Genomic DNA, 27866 nt, shown 5'->3' with positions numbered 1-27866 from the left:
TCATCTGTTCAGTTCAGTAGGGTTCTGTAAAATTTTCCTTCTCCCCATCTTTAACTCTTCATGGCTCCACCAGGCCTTAGTCAGCAGCAGCAGCAGAGCAAGGAGCATCAGCCCTGCCACAATTATCCTGACGGAATTCCCCAAGGTGCAATTCTGAAAAACGGGACCTTTGGAAGAAACAGAAAACTTCACATGTAGGTCAGTAGCTCAGCAGCCGTACAGGAGCTGCAAAGTGAAAGTACTTTCCCATCAACCTTGGCAGAATGCTTTCTGTCCGTGTCTTCCATTATCCCTGCATCATCACGAGCTCCTTAGGGACTCTGTCCTTTATTCCCCTGTCACCACTGCAATCTTCCACTGAACCTCCCTGCTACAGTAGAGAGTGCCCTTTAGTGTGCCTTTACTGGGAGACTGTTAGGAACTCACATTCTCCATGAGCACCAGCCTCACCTGATACTGAAAAACCCTGCACTGCGAGGCTATGATACTGCTGTATGAAGGACGGAAAGACTGCAATAAAGACTGACCCCAAATTTATCTGCTCTGAGATGAGAATTGCACCCTGCTTTCTTCTCTCTCTTTACTTGGCTACATTAATCCACCCTTCTCTCATGTACTCTGAGGACACGGGGAAGACTATAATGCACAGTTTCAAGTAATTTCCCTTCTGAGTATTCAGGACTCCTCTCTCTGGCCCTTCATAAAACAGAAAGCCTCTTGGAACTCCAGTGTTAAGATATGAATGAGAGTCAGGCTGGGGTAAACTGTGGAGGATGCTCAAGAGAAAATCTTAGAGTGGAGGCCAGATGAGGAAAGAAAGGAGTCACAGACCCAAGAACTAGCCAAATGGGAGGAATCTTGAAGTACTGTTTGTCCTCGGTCCACTGAAGGACATGTGGGAATTCCGCCATTCGGTCCAATGACCAATTGGATGGAGGGGTTTTTGGCCTCATGAACGTGGTTTTCTCTGTGATATGTGACACCTTAAAAATGGTGGGGCAAGGGTCTCATGCTCTCTTGGGTGATCAGAGCAGGAGCAAGCTGCAGAGAAACGTGGCTTGCAGTTTCGGTTCATCACCCTTAGGTGGAATGGCAGGACAGTGGTGGCATCTCAGCTCTGTTCCGTGTCATGTTTTTTTTTTTTTTTTATTGATTTCATTCTTTAATAAATCTTACCTGGCCCCATCAGCGTCCTGCTTTACAGACTTCATGTGCCCCCTTCCCCAGCTCCCCTAGCAACTTGACATTCCTGGTACTTACCTAGTTTAAGATAAAAAGGACATGAAGAGCCAGGGTCATCAGGAGCTGAGAGGCAGAAAAGGAGGGAAGGTGAGCGCTGGAGTGTCCTACAGCAGTTTGCAGCCCATCTCTTTCTTCTGGGCTTTCTCTGAGAACTGAGTATTTAATGCATTTATAAAGTCACATTTCTGAAAGGACACCCACTGACACTTCCCAACACTGTATGCTTGTGGTCTGCTTTTCAAGTCTAATTCTACCGTTTTCATTCTCCTGAGTGATAATTTATTGTAAGAATTCTGGCATTGTGATAGGTTGGGCAATAAGATCGTACACCAGATAAGACCAAAAAATAATACATGACTCCCAAATATAGAATTCATTAGCATTGCTCTTGTTATTACTACTTTATCTTACCTTCTTCATAAATGGGTAGATAAACAGCATACTGGGGATTTTTTCTGTAGCACACTTACATGTCAATGAATTTCCCTATTGAAGTATGAGATATCATTTTTGGAACTAGTTAAGATACTATCTACCGTCACCATCATTATCCAGCATTATATTATATTTAAGCATAAAAGCTACTTATGTATTTTAAATTTCATTGCTGTATTTTAAAACTATTAATTTTGTAACACTGTGTGTCACACTGGCACTATTGACCACACGTCAGGCAGATGTTCGACAAATGAGCTATCTCCAAGCTCACCAGCTGTTAATATTTATGTAATAATAATGAGGGATGTGTCATTTCTTCTCATGGGCTGTGCTGATCTCTGTGTTTCTCCAATGTTATGCTTTGTGTGGCCAAAATGCTATTTATTGTATGTTTATTTAGCATCTAAAAATACCTTTCTCTGCTTTCCATATTCTCTAGCCTTCTTTTAGAACCATTCACCATCATGTCTTCCTTTTTCTTTGGCTCTGGGATCTGCTTTTCAGAATCGTTTTGTCTCTCACTCTCATTGTCAGCCATTCCCTCTGATCACACTTCCCTTTCTCTCTCACTTTTCATTCTATGTTCATAGTCTCTCTCTCTCTCTCTCTCTCTCTCTCTCTCTCTCTCTCTCTCTCTCTCTCTCTCTCTCACACACACACACACACACACACACACACACACACACACACCTGACTTATCTGTGGTGTGTGTGTGTGTGTGTGTGTGTGTGTGTGTGTGTGTGTGTGTACTTTAGAGATGCAGAGAACTCGACCACACAGGGATTGGTGTTCTTTTCTTCACCCAGGGATGTGATATTCTGGCACTAATTATGGCTCAACACCATGAAAGAAAGTAGTGAAGTAGTGTCAAACTAAACACAGTGTTTGTTACTAGCAACTACACCAAGGTCTTGGGACCCATGTTGAGCCAGCTCCCCTGTAATGAAATTCAGGTATAGGGCATGTCTAGCATTTTCTGGAAGAGAATATGATGAACTAAAATGGTAATCCAACTTTGAACTGTACAGGCTTATTAACAAGGTCAGGATTGAATAACCATCTGTTTGATCCATGAGTGTCTGTAATTATGTCATTTTTTTTGCCTTAAGCTCTTTCTGTTGCTGTGATGAAACACCATGACCAAAAAGCAAGTTGGGGACGAAAGGGTTTATTTGGTTTACACTTTTGTGTTGCTGTTCATCATCAAAGTAAGTCATGACAAAAACTCAAACAGGGCAGGAGCCTGAAGGCAGGAGCTGATGCAGAGGCCATGGAGGGGTGTTGCTTACTGGTTTGATTGCCCTGGCTTGCTCAGCCTGCTTTCTTATAGAATCCAGGATCGCCAGCCTAGGGATGGAACCACTCATAATGAGTTGAGACCTTCCCTATCAATCACCAATTAAGAAAATAGCTAGATCTCATGGAGTTGTCTTCTCCATTGAGGTTTCCTCCTACTAAATAACTCCAGTTTGTATGTCAAGTTGACTTAAGACTAGCCAGCACAAGTTCCTTTCATGATTCCTCTGAACTGGCTGTATCTGTGCTTTGTGTAATGACCAATGGTGTGTCCTTATGTCTCCTTTCCCACTTCTGTCACTAAATCTACCTCAAAGACTGATTCTCTCCAGAGTACCGAAAAGGTATCAATTTTCTGACCTTCTGGGTCCTTCAAAACTTACAATGATCTGCTTACTGGAGAAGGTGAGGAACAAGACTAGACACTCTCACCTTTGATCGTGATGTCCAGGGAGTCACTGGGGTCTGACCATTCATAAGGTTGGTGACTGACAGAACCATAGCACCTGTAGGTCCCAGCATGTTCAGTAGTCACGGGAGCTACGGAGATGTTGGCCTGGTAGCCTCCGTCATAAGGCTCCCCAACAAGGTGCAGAGGGTCCACGCTTAGTCCCTTTCTGTGCAGAACCAGAATGAAGGTCTCAAACACAATCTCCGAGAAGCATTTCAAGGTCACTGTGCCTCCTGACTTCACCAGGGGAGCTGGTAGGGCCAAGAGTGAGGGCTTTCTGTAGATTCCTAAGAACAAAGAGGCAGTGAATTTGGGAGTCATCCCACCTCAGCAAACTCTTAGTCCTTAAATAAGTGAGATTCTTTCTCCTTGAATCATTCCTCCCTCTCAGTATCTTTTATCATTTTCTGTGTCTACATTCTCCTCCACATACATTCCTGTTCTCTATGTATTTTCTTAGTTCTTTGTTTCTATTAGTACCTGACTGTTTTCACCTAGCATGTCCTAGGAATGTGTCTATTGCATCCATCTCCATTAGACCACTTTCCCACTTTATATCATGAATGAAGAGAAGTAACCTGAAAGGCTGCACTTTAGACTGTTTTGGTTGTTTTTAGCTTGTTTCATGCTTATTTTGAAAATGCGTAATCAATATCAGGGTGTGAGGATTAGTAAACAAATAAGAGGAGGTTCCCAAATGTTCTCTCTATCCAGTTCTAAAAAGGGTTCCCTGCCGTGTCTGGACCCTCTCTGAGTTCCAATATCACAAAGAGTCCCTAGTCTGGATACGGGAGCATTGGACAGTCTCAACCTGGTGGTGGTTTCAGCATCCTCATCTTCCTGATATCAGTGCATCCCCACCCTTCCCTCTTTGGCTTTGTTAATGTGTCCTTGACTTGTGTATCCGTATTAGATTCCAGTTGCTGCTATGACAAATGATCACAAGTAGGCAGCTTAAATTGAATACAGTTATACTACCCTTTGGTTCTGGGTGTCAGAAGTCTGAAATTGACACTACTGGCATAAGTTAGGTGTCTTTAGGGTCGTCTTCCTTTATGAGAGTCTAGAGGAGAATTCAGTTCTTTTCTCCTCCAAGTTTCTAGAAATCTTTAATTCCTTCTCCCATAGACCTTTTCTCCATCTTCATAGCTGGCTCTACATAATCTCTCCTACAGTTCACCACACTGACCTTCAAACACCACGCGCTAACTTCTCTCCCTCTGATTGAGGCTGTTTGGGATACAAGGTATTGTCCGTACTCTCAGGGCTAACTGCTAAGACCTAGACTTCAACATTTTATCTCAATTTCCCTTCTATATGTATCAGTCCATTTTATCTTAATATAAAACATACATGATGTCGGATACCTCACTCATGAAAAATGTTTGATTAGGATGAAAGTTTTAGAGACTGGGGATCAAAGAGAGGCAACCCATCTGCTTATCCTCTGATGAAGTATGATTTGCCACAGGTGGCAGAGGAGCAGAGAGGGAGGCAGCAAGTTACAAAGGGGAGCAGGCACTTTGTGTGATCTTGACCAGGGTTTGGACTATAGAGACGGCTGAGAAGCAATGGCTGCTCTTCAATAGGAAATGAGCTCATTTCCCAGAACCCACATGGCAGCTCATAGTTGCCTGTAATTCCAGTTACAAGAGATTCAATGCCCTTTTCTGGCCTCCAGGTAGACCAGAAACAAACATCTGTGCATATTCATAAAATAAAAAGGGAAATAGCAAGGTCCCGTGAGAGCCTTATTAACTTCTGAGGGCATCTGGTACTAAGGCCACTTCTTAAACATAACTATGCACCAACACCTCCTCACTAGAGGACATGCTGTCAGCACATAGAACTTTATAACACAAGTCGTAGCCACACTTTTGAGCTATAGGATGTAAATATTCAGTTTCCAGGTATTAGTGGGAGGGTGACAACTGATGAGTATTGTCCTGTACCCCTCAGTTCTGAGTCCCCTTATTTAATTACCCATAACCGGAAGCTCTTGGAGGTGTCTACCCCCTCTTCTGATAGAACTCCCACTGACAGTTCCTGTAGAAACATTAAGATGAGAAATATTGGGCAAGGAACCACCCCTCTGGACAAGGAGCCCTCTTACCTGTGACCACAATCTCCAGGCTATCACTCAGTGCTGATGATCCATAAGGAGATTCAGAGTAAAATCCCTGGCATCTGTAGATCCCTGCATGGGCTGTGGTCACAGGGCCTATCACAAAGCTCTGCTGGGAGCTGAAGTTCTGCATCTGGAGGATGCGACCCCTCTGTTCCTTGAACAGACTGAACATTTCAAACCCAATCTCAGACTGACAGTACAGAGTCACATGCTCTCTGATGGGAACAATAGGGCTTGGCCAGGCAGACAGGAAGGGCTTTTTAGATTCCACTGTGGGGGAAAAGGAGACCAGATTTAGAGAAGAAAACAGAGAAGTCCCTCCCCTATGTGTTCAGCAACCCTTCTCCTTTCCATGTTCCCAAGGTTCTTCCTGGCCAGTTGTGCCCAGAACTATGCATTGGGACCACCCACCACACAAGCATGCTTTCCTCTAACAAAAGGTGGTCTGAGAATTTTGAGCAAGTACTTCATAAAGAAATCAATACTTTCAACAAAACAGTATCATCTATATAGAAAAATAAGATGCAGAACAAGGCCCTAGTTGAGAACCCAACATTATCATTCTGCTAAATGGACATAGTATTAGAATGACTAGTACTGACTTATTTGTATACTCAGTAGACCACAGAATCTCTCACCTCTCTTCAGGTAAGCCCCTCTTTGTAGTAGATGGCAATCAACACAAGCACCACCCGCCAAAAAACAAACACACAAACAAACGAAAAACTGGTCGACAAGTCAAGAACTAAGGACTTCAGCGTTCTCAGCCCCAAACTAGAAATTTATATATCGCCCCAAGACTCAGGGATCTTTGTGAAATAGGGGACAGAAAGATTGTAAGAGCTGTAGATGGTGGATAACTTCAAGAAAACAGAGTTTTACAAGCACAGAAAGGTAGATGCACTTATGAACTCAAAGGGGTTGGAACAGCATGCATAAAACCTGGGCAAACTTCAGCCACACAGAATCCTGGGACAAACAGGGGAAGGCAGACATGAAACACTACCACTAGCTGAGGAGATATTAGCATTTGATGGTTGCTGGAACAGGAAGAGTCAGTTTTCTTTTAATGATATAATGGTTGGCAGTCTGACCAACCCCAAGACTAGCACAAAATGGTATTGTTGGAGAAAGAAAAAAGGAACTAATCTCAGAGTTGGGTGGTAAGTGATTGGAGGGTTAAGAGGATGTTAAGAGGAGTAAATATTTTCAAAATACATGATGTGAAATTTTCAAAGAACTAATAAAAATTTTTTGAGACAGGGTCTCTCTAGACAGCCCTAGATGTTCTGAAACTCACTATGTAGACAAAGATAGCCTCAAACTCACAGAGATCTTCCTGTCTCTGGCCCTCAAGTCCTGAGAATAAAAACATGTACCACCACCACACCTGGCCTATAAAAATTATTTTTTAAAAAAAGTCGGAACGGACATCAGATTCCATATGAATAAAATGATATTGGTAAATATGAGATAAGCATTAAACAACAGTCTACCTAACACATTCATGGGGCATAATGCCAGATTCTCCCACCTCTTCTGGCACAATAGCAGCTGTACTCTGTGTGCACCACCATCATGGAGCTGCTGGGAGGCCTGTGATCCCTTCTGGTCCTGAGGAGGGGCTGCTGTTTCCAGCTCTGCTTCCTTCCTTACTCTGCCTACTCCCATAAGACACCTTGCTTTCTTCCATGTCCCTCTATTTCCCTGTACAGCTTAACTTAGTAAGTGGCAAAATTGTTGGGTGTGTGTGAGCTATCACAGGCAAGGTCTTCAGAGACCCCACTTTCCAGTTCAACAGAGATTCACTCACAGGATTTCCCACATTCAACCCATGAGCTGTGTGCCTCTCACCCTCCTGTTACAGGAACATTCTATTTGGTTTGGCAAACAGACTCACCAACTTGTGCCCAGATCCCTTGAACCCAGACGAACCCTGCAAAGAAAGATTCATGATAGTTGATCCATGTCCTCACAATGCCTGATTTCCATTCCTCTTGCCTCTTACAGGTCTGCAAGCCTCTGAAGTCATACCTGTTGTGTAAAGATCAACCAACCCTCCAATTCCCATCCACTTGGGTATTCTTCTCTATACATACCGAGTCTCCTAGACTACTATTTCCACCCTGGTGTTCCATCCCCTTCATTCCCAGAAGGACTCACCAGAACACACCACACTGAGGAGCATGAGCGCCATAGTACTGCTTGAGCTGACTGGAGGCAGTGCACCAGCAAAAGCACACAGGATGTTGTGGGTTGAACAGCTTATCTGATTTATCAGTTGACCACAGCATTAAGGTTCTGATGCCAATGGGCTTCTATTGCCCTGTAGGCGACTGAGAAAGGAAGATGGTTTGTATCACAGCTCTTTCCTGGCAGAGTTTACCATGGCAGTAACTGGAACACATTTTAGACCTAATGCATGTTCTGAAGGATTCAATAGAATAATTGCATTAAATATATAAATATAAATATATAAATATATAAATAAATATATAAAATGTATATATTTTGTTGTTTTCACTCTCCTTCATAGATAGTCTTTTAAATATCAGATAAATGGTTATTATTATTATTATTACTATTTTACAACAATAGCAACGATTTTCCATGCTGTTATCTCTAATATTTGGTTCAAATTATAAGCATCTGATTCCCAAGATGACAATGTATGTATTTATGATCATAAAATTCACCTGTAAAGAAAATAATCAAAAATGCTATCTTGACATCCATAGCATGATTTGAAATTTGTTTTATGAGTAACTAAAAAACATCTAAACCCTGCCATGGGTGGCAATGCGTCACTTTAATCTCAGAACTCTGGAGGCAGGGACAGGTGAGTTTGAGTTTGAGGCCAGTTTGGTCTACAGAGTGAGTTCCAGGACAGCCAATGCTTCATAGTGTGACCTTGGCTCAAAAAAAATACAAGCTCATTATTCTGGGTTTTTTTCTGCTGTATCTGAGAATTGGATACACTCATGTAATGTATTTTGATTAAACCCACTATCCATTCCCCTCCTCCAATTCATCCTCTGTTCTCACCACCGAAGGGACTATATATGTCTTAGAGAAAAAGAATCAACAGTTTAATTCCTTATTCTTCCTTTTTCTTCCTCTCCTTCTCTTCCCATATCAGTCACTACTCTCCCCCTTCTCTCTATTGCTCTATTTAAATTATACACAAATATTCAAATATCACTTAATATAGTGCTATGGAAAATAAACATTTCAACCATCAGTTGCAAATGTCCCTAGTCACAATTGTTTCACCTCCTCCACTTTTGTGGCTCCTTCTATTGACTTTTCCTTCCCCTGTCTTTCTCCATTATCCTATGATTAATCAACTGTCTTTTTTCCTCCTAGAAGTTCTTGAAGTCACTTTTTAAAGTATGTTATTTATTTACATAATCATTTATTTATGTGCATGAGTGTGTTGCCTGTGTATCTGCATATGCACCACATATGTCCAGTGTAAAGGGAGGCCAGACGATAGTGTTGGATCTTCTGAAACTGAAGTTACAGATGGTTGCGATCTACAAAATGGGTCCTAGGAACTGAACCCAGGTTCAGGTCTTCAAGACAGCAAATGCTCTTAACTGTAGAGAGAGCTTTCCAGTCTCTTAATCTTAACTCTGCCTTTTTCTCCTTTCACTCAAACCCACAGTAACTGTTGTGGCTTTAATGGCCCCATAGGCTCTATGTCTGAGTCTTGATGCCCAGTTGGTGGAACTGTTTGGGAAGGATTATGAGGTGTGGCCTCATTGGAGGAGGTGTATCACTGGGGTGAACTTTGAGTTTTTGAAAGACTCTTGTTATTTCCAGTGCTCTGTCATGGTTGTGGATCACAATGTGAGCTCTCAGCTGTTCTTTTGCTCTGCCATCATAAACTATAATCCTGAGAAACCATAAGCCAAATTAAATATTTACTTTTATAAGGAAGGAGAGAGACAGCATTTATGGCTTCCAAAAATTTTAATAATTCACCACATAAGCAGGTCAAGGACTCGGGAGCAGGGGCAGAAGTGGGGTTCCTAGGCATAAAATTTACTAACATTTGTTTCCAAGTTACAGTCATGACTTTTACCAATCAGGATTTAGAGATTAGGGGCTTCCTTGAATGTTCCATCATTGCTGACTGATATACAATGTAAAACTTTCAGTGCAACCAATCAGATTCATTTGTTCCTTCTGAGGTTTAGGAATAGCTGTAATGGTTCTAAAGAACTAAAGATGCATAACAACTATTTCTTTGGTTTAGGCATGAGGTTGGTCAGCCATTGGAAAGTTCTCCACTAGGGTTTGGGAACCTGAACTTTATTTCACCCTTCAGGTAAAATGGAGTTTGAAGTCAAAATGGCAGTACTCAGGCCAAGGTGTTTTTGCCTGCTTCCTTCACATTGTGTTTATCACATAGAAAAGTAACTAAGACAGAAACAAATGTCTTATGGTTCCACAGTATTATCAGAGTTGATTTTTTTAATTATTGACATTGAAAGAGCTTGTTATTACTTGTTTGTAAATTGACTATTACTGTATTTTCATAATTAACCTACTCTTTCTTCTTTTATTTTCCATTTTAAAAAATAGATTTGGCCGGGTGGTGGTGGTGCACACCTTTAATCCCAGCACTCAGGAGGCAGGGGCGGGCGGATCTTTGTGAGTTCAAGGCCAGCCTGGTCTATAGAGTGAGATCCAGGAAAGGCGCAAAGCTACACAGAGAAACCCTGTCTCGAAAAACAAAAAAAAAAAAAAAGAAATAGATTTTTCCTGCAGAAGAGGGGGAAGAAGGGTTGTAGGAGCCAGAGGGGTGAAGGATACTACAAGAAAAACCACAGAATCAACTAACCTGGGCTCATAGGGGCTCACAGAGACTGAACCAATAATCAAGGAGCATGCATGGGTCTGACCTAGGTCCTCTGCATATATGCTATGGTTGTGTAGTTTGGTCTTCTTGTGGGACTCCTAACCATAGGAGAGGAATGGGGAGAGCTGTCTCTGACTCTTATCAGTTTTGGAGACCTTTTGCCTCACAGCCTTAATATGAGGGGAGGTGCCCAATCTTATTGCAACTTGATATGCCATGTTTGGCTAATATTCCTGGGAGGTCTACCCTCTTCTAAAGGGAAACAGAGAAGGGTGGATGGGGGAAAATGGGAGATGGGGAAGGGGTGGAAAGGGGCTAGAAGGGGAGGAGAGAGGGGAAACTGTGGTCAAGATGTAATATATGAAAGAAAAATAAATAAACAAGAAAAAGAAATTGATTCTTTTCACATATAATATATACGGGTTACAATTTCCTCTGCCTATATTCCTCCCAGTCCCTCCCTAAGCTCCCCTTCCATCTGGATCCACCCCAATTCTGTATCTCATTAGAAAACAAACAGGCATGGCCACACGGCCATCAGAATCATTCCTTCCACCCAGAGCCAGGATGCCATCCAGGCCCAAGCTGCTGCTAAGGATCATGTCTGGGTCCATGGCCCAGCTGCTGCTGGGGTCTGTGTTGATATCTGTGAATTGTGTCATCTCAGGAGGCTTTAGGAACCATGCAAGATGAAGTCAGAGGGTCATGCTGAGCTGGCCCTGCTCTTTGCTCCCCTGAGAAAGCTGGCCTTGCCTCTCGCTGCACACTAGAGCAAGAGAACTGGCCCCTGAACTAGGGAGAGATGGTCCGCACCCCTCACCACAGGCGAGGTGAACCTACCCTGAGGGCGTGGACATAGGGGAGTTGACTCTGCCCCTTCACCCGAGGCGAGTGGCCCCAGTGGCTTGGACTGAGCAGCTTGGCTACTACCCAGGCTCACAGCCTGGCCTTGGGTTGACCCACCCTAGCTAGCATCTACCCCATCTAGGACCTGCTGGAGCTCATGAAGGAACAGGTTCTGTGGAACAATACCCACAGGAGCTCCAAGACTTGGGGCAATCACAGGATATTCCAGAGGAGTTCTGGTGAGGATCCAGTGATGATGGTGTACCAGAAACCAGAGGCCTTGAACCTTTGAACAATGAACATTTGCCAGTAAAGCTGATGGGAAAAGAGGTTATACTATATCTCACATGGCTCCTAATGTCACCAGGGTGAATGAAGAGGTGTTGTAGAGGCAGGAAAAAAGGAAAAGCAAAGAGATGTTTCTGTTGTTGTGGTTTTTGTTTTGTTTGGGGTTTGGGGTTTGTTTTGTTTTTGCTTTTGTTTGCTTGCTTGCTTGCTTACTTTGTTTTGTTTTATTTTGGGGGGTTTAGCAAGGATGAGGAGAGGATATTGGGGGACCAGGAGGTGAGCGGAAATGGTGTGCATGATGTGACACTACCAAAGAGTTAATAAAGAAGTTAAATAAAAAAATATAAAAAAAGAAAACAAACAGGCCTCTAAGGGATTAATATAATATAAATAATATAAAATATTTTTAAAACTAACACATTGGACTAGACCAAAACAAACAGAAGGAAAAGAGCCCAAGAAATGACACAAGAAACAGATACCTAGAAACCCACTCATTCACATACCCAGGAATCTCATCAAAACACTAAATTAGAAGCCATAATATATATACAAAGAACCTGTACAGGCTCTGTGCACGCTGCGTCAGTCTTTGTGAGTTTTTATGTGTGCTGTGGGATGGTCTGAATGTCAAATGTGTTCCTAATTAGTCAATAAATAAAACACTGATTGGCCATTGGCTAGGCAGGAAGTATAGGCGGGACAAGGAGGAGAATAAAGCTGGGAAGTTGGAAGGCTGAGTCAGAGAGACACTGCCACCTGCCACCATGACAAACAGCATGAGAAGACGCCAGTAAGCCACGAGCCATGTGGCAAGGTATAGATTTATAGAAATGGATTAATTTAAGCTGTAAGAACAGTTAGCAAAAAGCCTGCCACGGCCATACAGTTTGTAACCAATATAAGTCTCTGTGTTTACTTGGTTGGGTCTGAGAGGCTGTGGGACTGGCAGGTGAGAGAGATTTGCCCTGACCATGGGCCAGGCAGGAAAACTCTAGCTACAAATGGCGTCCAACGTGGTGGCAAGAGTTTCCACATAAAAACTAAGAAAAAAGATTCTAAAACGGAGCTAAAAACAGCTTCCTAATTGTTTCTCTCAAATGAGCGGCAGCTGCCGGTTTGAGCTACTTGTGGGTTCCTGGCATGCACGCTCGACCTGCAGTTTGGCGGGAATGAGGCCTCTGCAAGTGGCACATTAAGCTGCGTGGTGGATTTAGACTTTGCTAGTACAAAACAAAAAAAAAGAGGTTTCTGGGCTACATGCTGCTTGGCTAAAAGCATAGACCCACGATAGCTCCCAGAGCTGTGGGTGAATGTACCACGCCATGTTGGGAAGCTGAGGTGGGCAGAGCCAGCAGCCACAGCTGCTGCAGTTTAAAGCAATAGATTCACAATAAGACAGATTCAGATGTAATCGTTTGCAATGTGTGTAAAAGATACGTAGGCTTGAAAGAGACAAAAAAGGTGATATATACAGTTATATAAACAAATACATAGTTTTTAAAAAAATAAAGTCTTTAAAGAGACAGTAAAATTAATATAAAAAATAAGCCACGTGAAGATGAATATTACACAGAGAATCTGGATTGTGTTGTCTTTGGGATTTTTAACTGCAGAAAAACATTTGATTGTAAAAGCTGTTGAGTTATGCCAAAATGTATATTTTAAAGGTACCTTGACTTCAAAATTGGGATATAAGGATATATTGCTTTGGAAAAGAGTCTCTGCTTTTGTTTCCACAGAAAGCCAGAGGCTATGGATTTGTTCCAGATTAAGATACATCAGGTTTGACCAGCCAAGAACCCCTGAAAGGTCTCCGATGACACCATGGCCCAGATGATCCAACATCCAGAACCGTTTCAAGGCGACTGGCTCAGACGATACAGCCTCATAGACTACTCCATAATCCTAAAATTTTGTGTCCCCATAAGATACAGCACCCCCCCCAGCAGGAAGTAGTAAGAGAAGCTACACCCAAATTCTCAAATTATATGTAATTTTACTTTGTTAAGGTTAAAACCTTCCTTTTTGAAAAAAAAAAAAGGGGGGGGAAGTGCTGTGGGATGGTCTGAATGTCAAATGTGTTGCTGATTAGTCAATAAATAAAACACTGATTGGCCATTGGCTAGGCAGGAAGTATAGGCGGGACAAGGAGGAGAATAAAGCTGGGAAGTGGAAGGCTGAGTCAGAGAGACACTGCCAGCCGCCATGATGAGAAACAGCATGAGAAGACGCCGGTAAGCCACGAGCCATGTGGCAAGGTATAGATTTATAGAAATGGATTAATTTAAGCTGTAAGAACAGTTAGCAAAAAGCCTGCCACGGCCATACAGTTTGTAACCAATATAAGTCTCTGTGTTTACTTGGTTGGGTCTGAGAGGCTGTGGGACTGGCAGGTGAGAAAGATTTGCCCTGACCATGGGCCAGGCAGGAAAACTCTAGCTACATATGTGTGTTGATCCTGTTGATTTAGAAGGCCTTGTTTCCTTGGTGTCCTCCATCCTTTCTGGATTTTACACTCTTTCTGCCTCCACTTCCGTAAGGATCCACAACCCCTGGGGGGAGGAATTTGATAGACATATGGTTTCTGACTGACTGTTCCAAGTTCTCTCTCTCTCTCTCTCTCTCTCTCTCTCTCTCTCTCTCTCTCTCTCTCTGTGTGTGTGTGTGTGTGTGTGTGTGTGTGTGTGTGTGTGTGTGTAAGAAGTGGACAGTCTGTCTGTCTGCCTGTCTGTCTGTCTCTCCCAGCATATTTCTTGGTTACAAGTCTGTATTTGTTCTCATCTGCCTCAAGACGAAGCTTCTCTGATGATGGCTGAGTAAGGCACCATCTATGAATTTAGCAGAATGCCATTAGATTTTATTTTATTGCTGTTCTTGTAGTACAGCAATAGTATTTGGTTTTACCCTAGGCCCCTGGGATATCTAGTCTCAAGTACTTGAGCACTCAAGCAGTGTCAGGCATGGGTTCCCTCTCCTAGAGTGGCTCTTAAGTAACAGCAGATATTGGTTGGTTACTCTCATAAGCTGTGTGCCACTACTACACCAGCATATCTTGCAGGCAAGACATGATTGTAGATCAAAGGGTGTGATCAAAGGTTGTCTGAGTGTTTATGTTTCTCTTTTGGTAGTGGTCAGAATACCTTCCTGTACAAAAGATGCTAGCATGTAGGAATATGGCTCTATGTAGGCACCAGCTCAACTTCTCCATGTCCAATGCATGGTGTAGGTGTTGTCTTCAGCAATGGGGCTTGGCTGTCAATTTGTGGCAAGCAACCTATCGTCTTGGCAACAGCCTGAGTTGTTTGTGGATTTTCATGGGCCTGCTTTGGCCAGCAACTCAATTAGATGTGACCCAATCCTTGTACTAGAGTCTTCATTTGGTGACAAGAGATGTCCAATTAGGTAGGGCTCTGTCTCCCATATTATTTGGCAATTTCACTTAAATAACCTTTATATATGTATATATTTTAGGAAGTTTCTACTGTGTTAGGTTTCCATGCTCCCCCTCAAATGGCCCTTAACTATCTACACCTTTATTCCTTACCTTGTCCACCTCCTCCCTTCCCCATCCCCCACTTAATCCCATCATTCCAGTCTCCCCCAACCAATCCAGAACTATTTATTTCCTTTACCTAGGGAGATCTACCTGTCCCCTCCTAGTCCGTTACTCTATATCTAACCTCTGTGGTTCTATAGATGGTAGCTTGGTTATCATTGACTTAACAGTTAATATTCGCATATTAGCAAGTGCATACCATATTTATCTTTCTGGGTCTGGGTTACGTCACTCAGGATGATTTTTTTCTAGCTCCATCCATTTACATGCAATTTCATGTCATATATTTTATTAAGTTTTTTTATTCATTTTACATACCAACCACAGATCCCTCTCTCTCCTCCTTCCACCCCTCCAGCCTTCCCTGTACTCCCCATTCCCTCCTGCAAGAAGGCAAGGCCTGCCTCTACTGAATGTACCAGACTCTGATGTCATATTCTTAAAGGCTGAGTGAAACTATATTGTGTAAACACCACATTTTCTTTATCCATTCGTCTGTTGAGGAACATCTAGGCTGTTTCTAATTTCTAGCTATTATTAAGAGAGCAGCAATGAACATGCTTGAATAAGTGTTTCTGTGGTGAATGGAGTGTCCTTTGGGTGTATGCCCAAGAGTGGTTGATATAGCTGGTTCTTGAGATGTATTGATTCCCAGGTTCCTAAGAAACCACCACACTGATTTCCATAGTGGCTATACAAGTATGCGGTCTCATCAGCTTTGGATAAGTGTTCCCCTAACTTCACAATCTCACCAATATGAGCTGTCATCTTTTGTTGATCTCAGCCATTCTGAAGGGATAAGATAAAATCTCAAAGTAGTTTGATTTGCATTTCCCTGATGGCTAAGGATGTTGAACATTTCTTTAAGTGTTTCTCAGCCATTTGAGTTTCCTCTATTTAGAATTCTCTATTTAGAAATGTACCCCATTTTATCGGATTTTTTTTGTTTCTTGTTATCTAGTTTTTTTAATTCTTCATGTATTTTGGATATTATTCCTCTATTAGATGATAGAAATCTTTTCCCATTCTGTAGGTTGCCGCTTTGTCTGAATGACAGTACTCTTTCCATGCAGAAGCTTCTCAGTTTCATGAGATTCCATTTGTTAATTGTTGATATTAGTGCCTGTACAAATGGTGTTCTGTTCAGAAAGCCTTTTCCTGAGCCAACAATTTTAAGGATATTTGACAAATTCTCTTCTCTCAGGTTCATTGTATCTGGATTTAGGTTGAGGATTTTGATCCACTTGGACTTACATTTAGTTCCCGGTCAAAAGTATGAATCTATTTACCTTCTTTCACAAACAGATACCCAGTTTGAATGCTACCAATTATTGAAGATGTGTCTTTTTTCCAACGTGTATTTCTGGCTTCCCTATCGAATATCAGATGTTCATAAATGTGTGAATTTATTTTTTGAGACTTCAATTCAATTTCATTGATCAATCTATCTGTTTTTATGCCAATATCATGTGGTTTTGTTACTGTAGCTCAGCAGTATAGCTTAAAATCAGGGATGGTGATACCTCCATCAGGTCTTTTGCTATTCAGGATTGTTTTAGATATGATGAAGCTTTGTTTTGTTTTTCCATATGAGGCTGAGAATTGTCCTTTCAAGGTTTGCAAAAAAAAATGTGTTGGAATCGTGATGGGGATTACATTGAATCTGTAGATTGATTTGTTTCTGAAGTCCATTTGTCATTCATATACAGGAGAGCTACTGATTTCTGAGAGTTTATTTTGTATCCGGCTACTTTGTTGGAAGTGTTTATCAATTGTAGGAGCCCTGCTGGAAATCTTAAGGTGGCTTATGTGTACTATCATATTATCTGCAAATAAAGATACTTTAACATCTTCCTTGATATCCTTTGGTTGTCTTATTGCTGTAGAATTCAAGTTCTTTATTGAATAGGTATGGAGAGAGTAGACAACTTTCAAATGTTAGTGGAATAGCTTTGAGCTTCTCTCCATTGAAGTTGATGCTGGCTATGGGTTTCTTGTAAACTTGTTGAGGTATGCCCCTTGTATGCCTAATTTCTCCAGGACTTTTATCATGAAAGGTTGTTGGATTTTGTTAAAGCCTTTTCTGCAACTAATGTAATTATTATGTGGTTGATGTCTTTCATTTTGTTTATATGGTGGATTATAATTATTGATTTAGATATGTTAAACCATTCCTAAATCTCTGGGATGAAACCTATTTGACATAGTGGATGATATTTTGATGTGTTCTTGGATTCAGTTTGAAAGTATTTTGTTGATTATTTTCAAATCAATGTTCATAAGGGAAATTGTTCTGTAATTCTCTTTATTTGCTGAGTCTTTAGGTAGTTTGGATATTAGGGTAGCTATGGTCTCATAAAATGAATTAGGCAGCCGGGCGCTGGTGGCGCATGCCTTTAATCCCAGCACTCGGGAGGCAGAGCCAGGTGGATCTCTGTGAGTTCGAGGCCAGCCTGGGCTACCAAGTGAGTTCCAGGAAAAGGTGCAAAGCTACACAGAGAAACCCTGTCTCGAAAAACAAAAAAAAATGCATTAGGCAACATTCCTTCTGTTTCTATATTGTGGAATAATTTGAGGAGTATTCACAATAACTCTTCTTTGAAAGTATGGTAGAATTCTGTTCTTAAATTATCTGTCTCTGGGCTTTTGTGGCAGGACTTGTAATTACTGCTTTTATTTGACTAGTAGTTATATGTTAAAATTGAAAATCTGATCATGATTCAACTTTGGCAAGTGATATATACTGAGATAATTACCGATTTTTTTTTTAGATTTTCCAATTTGAGTACAGATTTTTAAAGAATGTCCCTATGATTCTCTGTATTTCCTTGGTGTCTGTTATTATGTCTCTTTTTTCATTTCTAATTTCTACATTTTAGTTAATTTGATTAAGGGTTTGTCTATCTTACTGTTTTTCTCAAAGAACTAACTCTTTGTTTCATTGATTTTATTTTTGTTGTTGCTTTTTCTATTTTATTGATTTCCCTCTGAGTTCTTGCTGTCTGTTCCCTTTAGGTGTGATTTCTTCTTTTTCTTGTGGAGTTTCAGGTGTTTTACTAAGTGCATGAGATCTCTCCAGACTTTTATGGAAACACCCGGTGCTATGAACTTGCCTTTTAGAATACTCTTCATCGTGTTCCATAACTTTGACTACATTGTATCATTTTCATTCAGTTCTAGAAAGTATTTCATTTCTTTCTTAATTTCTGTCCTGACCCATCTCTCATTCAGTAGAGAATTGTTTGGTTTCCATGAGTTTGTAGGCTTTCTGTTGTTTCTGTTGTTCATATACAGCTCTAATTAGTGGTAGGTAGATAGGCTGCAGGGTGTTGTTTCAATTTTCTTATATCTGTTGAGGCCTGCTTTGTGTTTAATTATGTTGCCAATTTTGAATAAGGTTCCATGAAGTGCTAAGAAGAAGAAATTTTTTTTGTGTTTTGGTGAAATGTTCTGTAAATATCAGTTAGGTCCTTTTTGTGTATAACATCTGTTAGCTCCAATATTTCTCTGTTTATGTTATGTCTGGGTAGTCTTTCTGTTGTCAAAAGTGGGTGTTGAAGTTTCCCACTGTCAATGTGTGTGAGGGTCAGTATGTGCTTTAATTTTAGTGGTGTTTTCTTTTACACACTTGAGTGCCCTTACGTTTGGGGCATAGATGTCAATAATTGTGATACCTTCTTGTTGGATTTTTTCCTATGAAGAGTATGTAGTGCCCTTCCCTGTGTCTTCTGATCAGCTTTTGTCTGAAGACTATTTTGTTAAATATTAAAATGGCTATAGCAACTTGTTTCTTAGGTACATTTGCTTTGAATATCTTCTTCCATCCTTTTACCCTGAGGTGATGTCTATCATTGATATTAAATTGAGTTTCTTGTATGTAGCAGAAGGATAGATCCTGTTTTGACATTCATTGTTACTCCATGTCTTTTTACTGGGGAACTGAGACCATTGATATGAAGAGATATCAATGAGCAGTGTCTTTTGATTTGTTATGTTGTTGTGATGGTGATGGTGGTGGTGATGGTAGTGGTGGAGGTGGTGGTGGTAGTGTATGTATGTATGTATGTGTGTGTGTTTCCCCTCTTTTGATTTGATTGTCTGGGATTATTTATTCCCATGTTTTCTTGGATGTGGTTAACCACCTAAGGTTGGAGTTACCTTCTAGCTGTAGGGATGGATTTGTAGATAACTTTTTATTTCCAGATTCATTATTTATTCTATTTCCACTTTCAGGTCTTGAACTCTTTTATTCTATTCCTTCCACACTTTTTGTGTTTATAGATGTCTTTAAGGTATATATTCATTTCCCTCTTAAGGACCTCTGTTGTAGTCATAATGGCTGTTTTAAGACATTTCCTTGTGCTTCAGCTATGTTGGAATATCCAGGGTCTGCTGTGGTGTGGTTGCTGGGCTCTAGTGGAGACATATTGTCTGGCTGTTATTGTGTTTTTATACTGTCAAAGCATCTAGGTTTGAGATGATTGTAATTCTAGGTGATAATATCTGATCTTGTCTTTGTTGGGTAGGTGTTTTTTCTCCTTGATTTCTGTTTGCCCTCTCAGGTTCTTAGGAGAGAGCAGTAGCTTTTTTATTGTTTTGTGGGTAATTCTCCTGGGATATTTCCAGGTGTAGCCACTCCCATTGCTCTGCCCATTATTCCACCATGGCCTTGGGCTATACTGCCAAAAGAGGTGGTTCTTCTTGCCTTTGTACTTGACCTCTTAAAGGGAGAGGAGAGAGGGGTCATGTGGTTTCATTCTTCCTTTTTTTATGTTTTTTTTTTTTTGAGACAAGGTTTCTCTGTGTGTAGCCCTGGCTGTCCTGGAACTCACTCTGTAAACCAGGCTGGCCTCGAACTCACAGAGATTCGCCTGCCTCTGCCTCCAGAGTGCTGGGATTAAATGCATGCACCACCATGCCTGGCTTTTTTTTTTTTAATCCTGGCGTGACTGGACACCGAACAGCATGGGACTTGAACATCAATCAGTGCTCTTAACCGCTGAGTCATCTCTCTCTTCTCTTTTTAAGAGGTCAGGTACTAAGGCAAGAAGCACCTCCTCCTTAGGGCCATATAGGCCAGGGTCATGGGCAGAGCAAATACCACTAGAGTAAAATGTGTTTCTAGGTATTGGGAACTGAGACAGGAACCTGGATGGGCTGGGGTGGGGGTGGGGGATGGGACTCAGAGGCTCTACAAGAGGGAGAAAAACGTGGTATTCCACCAAGATCTGCTTAGTTCCCTGGAAACAGGTTCAGAGATTGAAGAGAGGTCACAACAGGTAGTCGGTTCCAGAACTATGAATGAGGCTGGGGCATTAATTTGGAGGAAAAGGAGAAAAGTGAAGATCTGAAGCTTGCCTACTTGCTTCTCTGTCAGGATTTGTTGGTGGATTTCCAGAGAGTGCCTGCTGGAATTGGGGCCTGTGATGACAGGATGAATGGGGAAGAAGTTTGGGGGAGAAGAGTTGTGTGATCCACTGGCTATAGGGGCAGAGAGGGGAGTGGGTGGCACAGCCAGTGGTCTCCTACAGAGCTGGGAATGAGGCTAGGAGACTGGATTTGGAGGAGAGAAGGGGGAGGTAAAGATCTGCAGTTAGCCTTCTTGCTTCCCTGGTTGGGGTGCAAGGCAAGGCTTGCAACTCTCATAAAAGAAATTCTTAATTGGAGGCTTGCTTACAGTTTCAGAGGGTTAGTCCATGATCATCATGGCAGAGACTGTAGCAGCAGGCAGGCATGGTGTTAGAGAAGCAGCTGAGATCTCACATCTGATCCATAAGTTTCAGGCAGAAAGACAATGGGCCTGGCATGGGTTTTTGAAGCCCCAAATCCCACCCCCACTGACACACCTCCTCCAACAAGGCCCCACCTTCTAATCCTTCCCAAACAGTTCCACTAACTGATCATTCTAACATGGAAGCCCATGCTAGGCATTCTCATTTACATTATCACACCAGGAAATAGCTGAAAATACACCCCCTTTCTTCCTCAGCCTGTCACTTCCCAGTGAGAATAACAAGAGGCTGGTCATCTCAGAGCCTCTCTGTGGACCCTCCTTCATTCCTTTAGCCCATACCTCCACACATCGTTGTGGTGTCATTATAATGTCCTGTCATCTTCTTGGCCATGGGGATGATCCATGCAAGATGCAGATGAACGCCATAGAAAGGATACAGAGCAGCGGAGATACACTGAGCAGCTGACTGGGCAGCTCAGGTGCAAACAATTCCGGCAGTCTCTTACACAGTATCTTTAAAGGTTGTGCCAAGTGCTTTCTTAACTGAGCTTTGTTAACTGGCATGAGAGTCATTGCTAATCTGAGAGTTTCTTCCCCAGACTCACACATCTCACACTGATGAAGACAGACAAGATCATCGGTAATTTAGTTTTCCACACCACACTATGTAGGAGAAAGGGGGAGATAAGTCACAATGCCAAGTCAATATCAAAATGGCAAATGATGAGCCCACACTGGATAAAGGAGTGTCCCAAGCCTGAGCAGATGTCAGGACAGACTTGAGGGGTAGTTACTCAGCAAGGCAAAGTGTCAGCTGAACTGAGAAATAACACTGAACTGGCATGCTCTGGATCCACCTCACAGACACCCTCATATGGATTCTGGGGCTTTACCTTTAAGCTCATGGAAAAATGTTCAATAAAAAAATCATGTTATATTGGTCTTCTTTGTTGTTTTTTTTTTTTAATGTTGTATTTTTGAGACAAATTCTCACATAGTACATACCGGCTTCAACCTTGCTGTGTATTTCAGATGACCCTGACATTCTTAGCCTTCCACTTTCACCTCCAGAGAGCTGGATTATGTTGATAATTTACGGAGATAAAATTCCAGGGATAATGTCAAACCAAATGTTATCTGCAGCGTTGTCTAAGTGATGTGCATGGATGTCCTAACATATATCTTAATTCATAAATACATTTGCAGCTGAGTGGGTCAAGACAGGGGTACTTTTCTCAACTTTCCACAATGAAGAATTTGCAAAGGGGTTCTATGCTGTCATTGTTTGAGGGAGGAGGTCAAAAGTATGTAACAGATCCCTATGGAGCTCGAGTTAAAGACAGCTGTAAGCCACCTGACATGGGTGGTAGGAACCCACCTCAAGTCCTCTTGAAGAGCGACAGGTGCACTTAACCACTGAAGCATCATTCCAGCCCATCAACAACCATTTTTAATTAAAGTTTTATTTTATTTCATGAATGTGTTTTGTCTGCATGTTTGTCTGTGAACCACATGTGTGTCTTGTGTCTGTTGAGACCGGAGGAGGGCACCAGATCCATGGAACTGGAGTTACAGAAAGGTTTGAGATGCCTTTGATGTGCTAAGAATCAAACCCATATCCTCTGGAAACACAGCCAATATTCTTAACCACTAAGCCATCTCTTAAGCCCCTCAATAATTATTATAGGACTAAGTGAATTGAGTCATGTAAACAAAAGTCAGAGTGGGCATGAATGGATTTAAAGATTCAATTATATACAAGTATAAAAGACTCTCTTTACTCTTAAAGATGAACCAGGCAGAAAGGGATCCCCAAAAGTATTTTATTCAAGTAAAATCAAGCAGAAGCATGAATATTGATACTTACAGCATTTAAAACACTTCTAATTCAAAGCTATGGGAAGTTAAAAATTCATAATATCACAACAAAAACTATCAAGGCATCATGGGAGGTACAATTGCTAAGGCTGGTGATAGACAACAGTTTCACAGTACATCGTAACATGAGAGTTAAGTTCTTGATTCCCATCAGGCAAATGATGAGTAGAAGGAGCTAGAAGATTCCAATACTGGGATCCTCTACTCAGGTATAAGAGGGCAATCCCAAATACCAGGCACAAGTGGATGAGTTAATGCCTAAACTAATCCACACTAAGAGATGAATTTTGTATTTTGGGGAGTGGTGTTTTTTCTTTTTTTTAAAACAAGCCTCTCTGTGTAGTCCTGGTTGCCCTAGAACTCACTATTTGGACCAGAATATTCTTGAACACATGGAGATCTGCCTATCTCTCACTCTTGTGTGCTGAGATTAAAGGTGTTTGCTACCATGCTTGGCAGATGGGTTTTATTTTGTTAGGTGTGCTCCTCCATGGAGAAGACTATGTCTCCCACTCTCAGCTTTCCTTTACTGCCGTAGTTCTTTACAAACACACATTTTTTAAAAAAATTTTTAAAAATTTCATATATATATATATATATATATATATATATATAATATCCCTACCACAGTTTCCCTTCCCTCCTTTCCTTCCATTCTCTCCATCCACTCCCCTCCACCCCACCCCCCAGCCTCAATCCACTCCTCTGTTTCTATTCAGAAAGAGGCAGGCCTCCCATGATTATCAACAAATCAAGGCATATCAAGTTGCCCGAAGACTAAGGTCCTCTCATTGTGTTTAGGCTGGGGAAGGCAATCCAGCATGAGGAATAGGTTCCCAAGAACCAGCCAAAGCATTAGGGAAAGCCCCTGTTCTCATTGTCAGAAGTCCCACAAATAAACCAAGCTATACAACTGTCACGTATATGTGGAGGGCTTAGGTTGGTCCCATGCAGGCTCCCTCACTGTTGGTTCAGACTCTGTGAGCTCCAGTGAGCCAGGTTAATTGTTTCTCTGGGTTTTCTCGTGATGTTCTTGACTCCTTTGGCTCCTACATTCCTTCCTCCCTCTTTTCAGCTGGATTCCCTGAGCTTGGCCTAATGTTTGGCTGTGGTTCTCTGCAACTGTGTCCATCAGTTACTGGATGAAGGCTCTCTAACAACAACTGGAGTAATCACCAACCTAATCACAGGGGATGGCCAGTTCAGGCACCCTCTCCACTATTGCTAGCGGTCATCCTTATAGATTCCTTGGAGGTTGGCTGGCATCAGGTTTCTACCTGACCCTGAAAAGGCCCCCATTTCCAGTCATCTCTTTCAGTACTCTACTACTCCACTCACCCCAACCCAATACCTCAAGTTCCATCCACACTTAACCCCATTCTGCCCAGGAGATCTCTTCTGTTTCCCGCTTCCCAGGGAGATCCATGCGTCCCATTTGGACCTTCATTGTTACCTAGCTGCTCTGGGTCTGTGGATTGGAGCATGGTTACCCTTTACTTTACATCTAATATCCACTTATGAGTGAGTACATATCATGTTTGTCTTTCTGAGTCTGGTTTACTTCACTCAGGATGATTTTTTTTCTAGTTCCATTCATTTGCCTTCAAATTTCCTGGTTTCATTGTTTTTAACAGCTGAGTAATATTCTATCATGTAAATTGCCACATTTTCTTTATTCATTCTTAGGGTGAGGGGCAACTAGATTGTTTACAGGTTCTGGGATTACAAATAAAGCTTCTATGAACATATCTGAGCAAATGTCCTTGTGGTATGATTGAGCATCCTTTGGGTATATGCCCAAGAATGGTATAGCTGTGTCTGTCTTGAAGTAGATTGATTCCCAGTTTTCTGAGACGTTGCCATATTGATTTCCAAAGTGGTTATAAAAGTTTTCACTCCCACCAGCAATGGAGGAGTCAAGCACACAGTTTTTAAAAAGTAAAATCCATGAATATATATATATATATATATATTAGATAGATAGATACACACATATCCATATATATGTGTGTGTATATATATATATATATATATATATATATATATATATATATATATATATATATATATATATTACATGAAACTCACTTTACCTTAAGGACCAACATAGGCTGGAAGTTAATGGATAGAAAAAGAGTCAGAAGGCAGGAAAGACCAAGGAAGAGGGTGCAGGGGGCTCCTGACTGTGAAATCACACGTTTAAGCAAATTCTCAAGACAAATGTCTGACTCTAAATAGAGAATATTCTCCAGCAACAGTCTAGACCCATGGAACTCATAGGCCAATATGAGCTCTTGGTCTTCTTGGACACCAAGATGAAGCTCATTCCCCTTGGTTGTGTCCTCCTGGGGTTCTGGAGCTGTCTGTGGACTTTTGCTGACTGTACCAAGCTTCTCCAATGATTGCCCCCAGGACCAGCAAGATTACGCCAGCCAGGGCCATGCGGACACCATTCCACACCTTGTAACTCTGGAGGGTGGAGCCTGAAAGGGAAAAGACAAGAGTGAGTGGTCATTCTCTGGTGGACAGGACCCAGCCTAGGAATCCTGAAACAAGAGTTACTTATACACTTCGGGGTTGGAAGCCATCATCATAGATGTTACTTACCTGTTGTAGGGAGCTGATTCTAAAAGAAAATAGTCCATCTCATAGTGTCTGCCAAGGACTCAAAAGAAAGGGATTAAAAAGTGTGAAGCTTCTCCTTCCCTTTGGGATGACCTCGGCATCTTGAGTTCTTTGCCTGACTCCCATCATTCATGATGCCCTTTACTTCTCACTTTGGTTCTGATTGTCCTCATCCCAGCACCCTTAGATCACTGGGTGCACATCCAGGCTCTCACACCATGAGAAATGGGTTCCAGGGACAGATCCAAGAGGAAAATTTACCCATGCAAAGGATTAGTCTCAGCTATGAGTTGGAAGGCAAAGTAATCCCTTTGTGTGCCTCAAGTGTCCAAAGTGTAAACTGAGGATAAACTTCCCTGATATCTTTTAAAAAACACATTGAGACTGCAGGGCTCTGTGAAAACTGATTAGTAAAGGTAGAAGCTGGGATGCTTTGGATGGTCATTGCCATCCCCTGTATCCAGGTCCCTGGCCTGGACTGGATATAGAGGAAGAGCTTGGAAATGTCATGGTCCATGGTGTCTCTGCTCTGTTCATCCACCCCTTTGTCTCTGTTCACTACAGGTCTTCCATCCTCCATCTCATGTCTGAAGTCTTGCTTGGTATCATTAATATGGATGACATTAGGAAGACTGTCTTTCCTCCCTGAGGCAAGAAGCATGAGTCTTTTTAGCCTTTCCCTTGGTATTGCCCCTCCATCCATACTGTGTCAAGTGCTGAGTGTACAGTGAGGAGGATCAGGATCCCAAGGGCTGTGTGGGTCTCATGGGGGATTGCAGAGCCACTGCATCCCTTTGTACTGACTTTCTGTACTGATAATGGTCGGGCACTACAGTAAGTGTGTTAGAAATGGTAGTTATACATAAAGTATTGAGGTGAGAATTTGAACTTAGTGTTACTCTTCTTTTTCTCCCCACCCTTGACCTCTTTTTCCTTATATCTGCTCTCACCTTAAACTAAATTTGAATGGTATTAATAATGTTAGAGGGATAAAGTAAGATTGGAATCTACCCAAAGTAGGGAACAAGCCCATCCAGAGTGGACACCACTGAACTTATTACATGGACACAGAGGCAGAGTTAGTAATAAGGGGTATGATGGGGGTCAGCCTGACCTCTCCCTTGTCTGGAGACACTTTCCTGCTCTGAGGCAGGATCCTCTAAAGGGTCTGTGATGTTGATATCTGTTTCCCTGATGAACACATACAATGTTTCTTTATATCTTCATAGTCTTCATGGCCCTGATCATATTTTAAAATTTTGTTTATTTATCTGCTATAAATGAATACAGATACATAAACACATAGATACAAAAGCCAGAAAACCTCGGACTTAGTAAAGAGGAAAAATAATAGCAGAAAGTCAAGTTCTTCCTATTTCCACCTACAATGATCCCTCTACTCATCTGTCCCCTTTCTGGGCACTTTTAATTACAGATGACCCATCTAGAACCCATAAATGGAAAGACCCTTAGCATATGGATGAAATACTTCCTCTTCCCATTTGGAAGTACTTCCACAACCTAGCCAGACTTTTCCTAAGGACACCCATGGATGAGGGAGCCTCCTTTGCTGGGCACAGTCAGGAAGCACTGGATGATGGCCTTACCTTGAGAGCCACTGTATCACCTAGATATTAAAGTCATGTCTGTGCTCCTGGATAAACTTGATAGATGCCCCCAAGGCCTGGGTGATGGGGTCATCCCTAAACACACAGGATATTTGAGTCACAGCAGTTGAAGAGAACTGGGGTAAAGATTTTTAAACCAAGAATAACCCATCTCTTCCTGATGTGGGCCAGACGTTTGGAGCTGACCACATATAGGGAAAGGACCATCTCACTCCTAAGATTCAAAATATTATCCAGTTCTGCTCAAAGGCCATCCCTGGACCATGTGACATGTTCAGTGGAAAGAGACCACACCAGAAAGCACATATAACTGGGCCTTCTATGGGCTCTGGTTCAGTGGAGAAGAAAGGATAGTACCATGCCAGTGAAGAGTAAAGCCTTCCACTGAGGAGAGTCAGTTCCCCCTACCATGTCTGAACCCCAATGCCTAACCAGCTAGAAAAATTAGTTGTGTACTCAGTCCAGGATAGAACTGAGTGTAGACAATCAAGGTGATGAGTGCAGATAGAGCTTCAGAGGCCTGGGAACAAACCTGGGGTAACTTCTCTGATTGTGGCAGAGGCCTGGGTGATGTCCTCATGAATGACCTCCAGAACCAAGGTCTCACTGCGTGGGGACCAGGTGTTCTTTACCTCATAGAGACATCTATAGTGTCCAACAGTGTCTTTACTCACTCTACCGAGGTAGAACCTGGCTTCTGTCTTAGGAGAAGAGGAGTTTATCACATCTATGATTCTGAGATTTTCCTTCTCCAGGCGGAACCGATTAAACCCAACAGGGCTCTTGCACATGATGACCACTGGTATCCCTCCAGGTAGCACATTGCCTGGTTCAGCAAAGATGTAGGGTGTGGGTAGGTGCCCTAGGAGGAAGCAGAGTAGGATTC

At 42.0% G+C, this 27866-nt stretch overlaps 1 protein-coding gene across 1 annotated transcript; it reads right to left on the bottom strand.

Moving 5' to 3' along the window:
• Window positions 1–27771, bottom strand: LOC131902931 (putative killer cell immunoglobulin-like receptor like protein KIR3DP1). Its single transcript, XM_059253782.1, has 6 exons — window positions 27513–27771; window positions 25114–25210; window positions 7456–7589; window positions 5541–5825; window positions 3409–3714; window positions 1–167 (listed from the first exon to the last, which is right to left on the bottom strand). Exons 1-6 carry the CDS (start codon window positions 27769–27771, stop codon window positions 1–3), a joined length of 1248 nt encoding a protein of 415 aa, XP_059109765.1.
• Between the last annotated feature and the right edge of the window lie 95 nt (window positions 27772–27866).

Source organism: Peromyscus eremicus, chromosome 1 (genome assembly GCF_949786415.1).
Source record: "Peromyscus eremicus chromosome 1, PerEre_H2_v1, whole genome shotgun sequence".
Taxonomy (NCBI): Eukaryota; Metazoa; Chordata; class Mammalia; order Rodentia; family Cricetidae; genus Peromyscus; species Peromyscus eremicus.
Note: the sequence above shows the minus strand (reverse complement) of the source record. Positions and strands in the feature narration are given on the sequence as shown.

What these genes read in the sequence shown, in the direction of transcription:
- LOC131902931 (XM_059253782.1), bottom strand. Translation starts at nt 27,771, where the DNA reads ATGTGCAAGAGCCCTGTTGGGTTTAATCGGTTCCGCCTGGAGAAGGAA. An exon ending in AATCAGAGAAGTTACCCCAG is followed by an intron (nt 25,211 to 27,512) that starts GTTTGTTCCCAG and finishes TTTCCCTTTCAG; the next exon opens with GCTCCACCCTCCAGAGTTAC. An exon ending in CCTGGACATCACGATCAAAG is followed by an intron (nt 168 to 3,408) that starts GTGAGAGTGTCT and finishes TTTCTTCCAAAG; the next exon opens with GTCCCGTTTTTCAGAATTGC.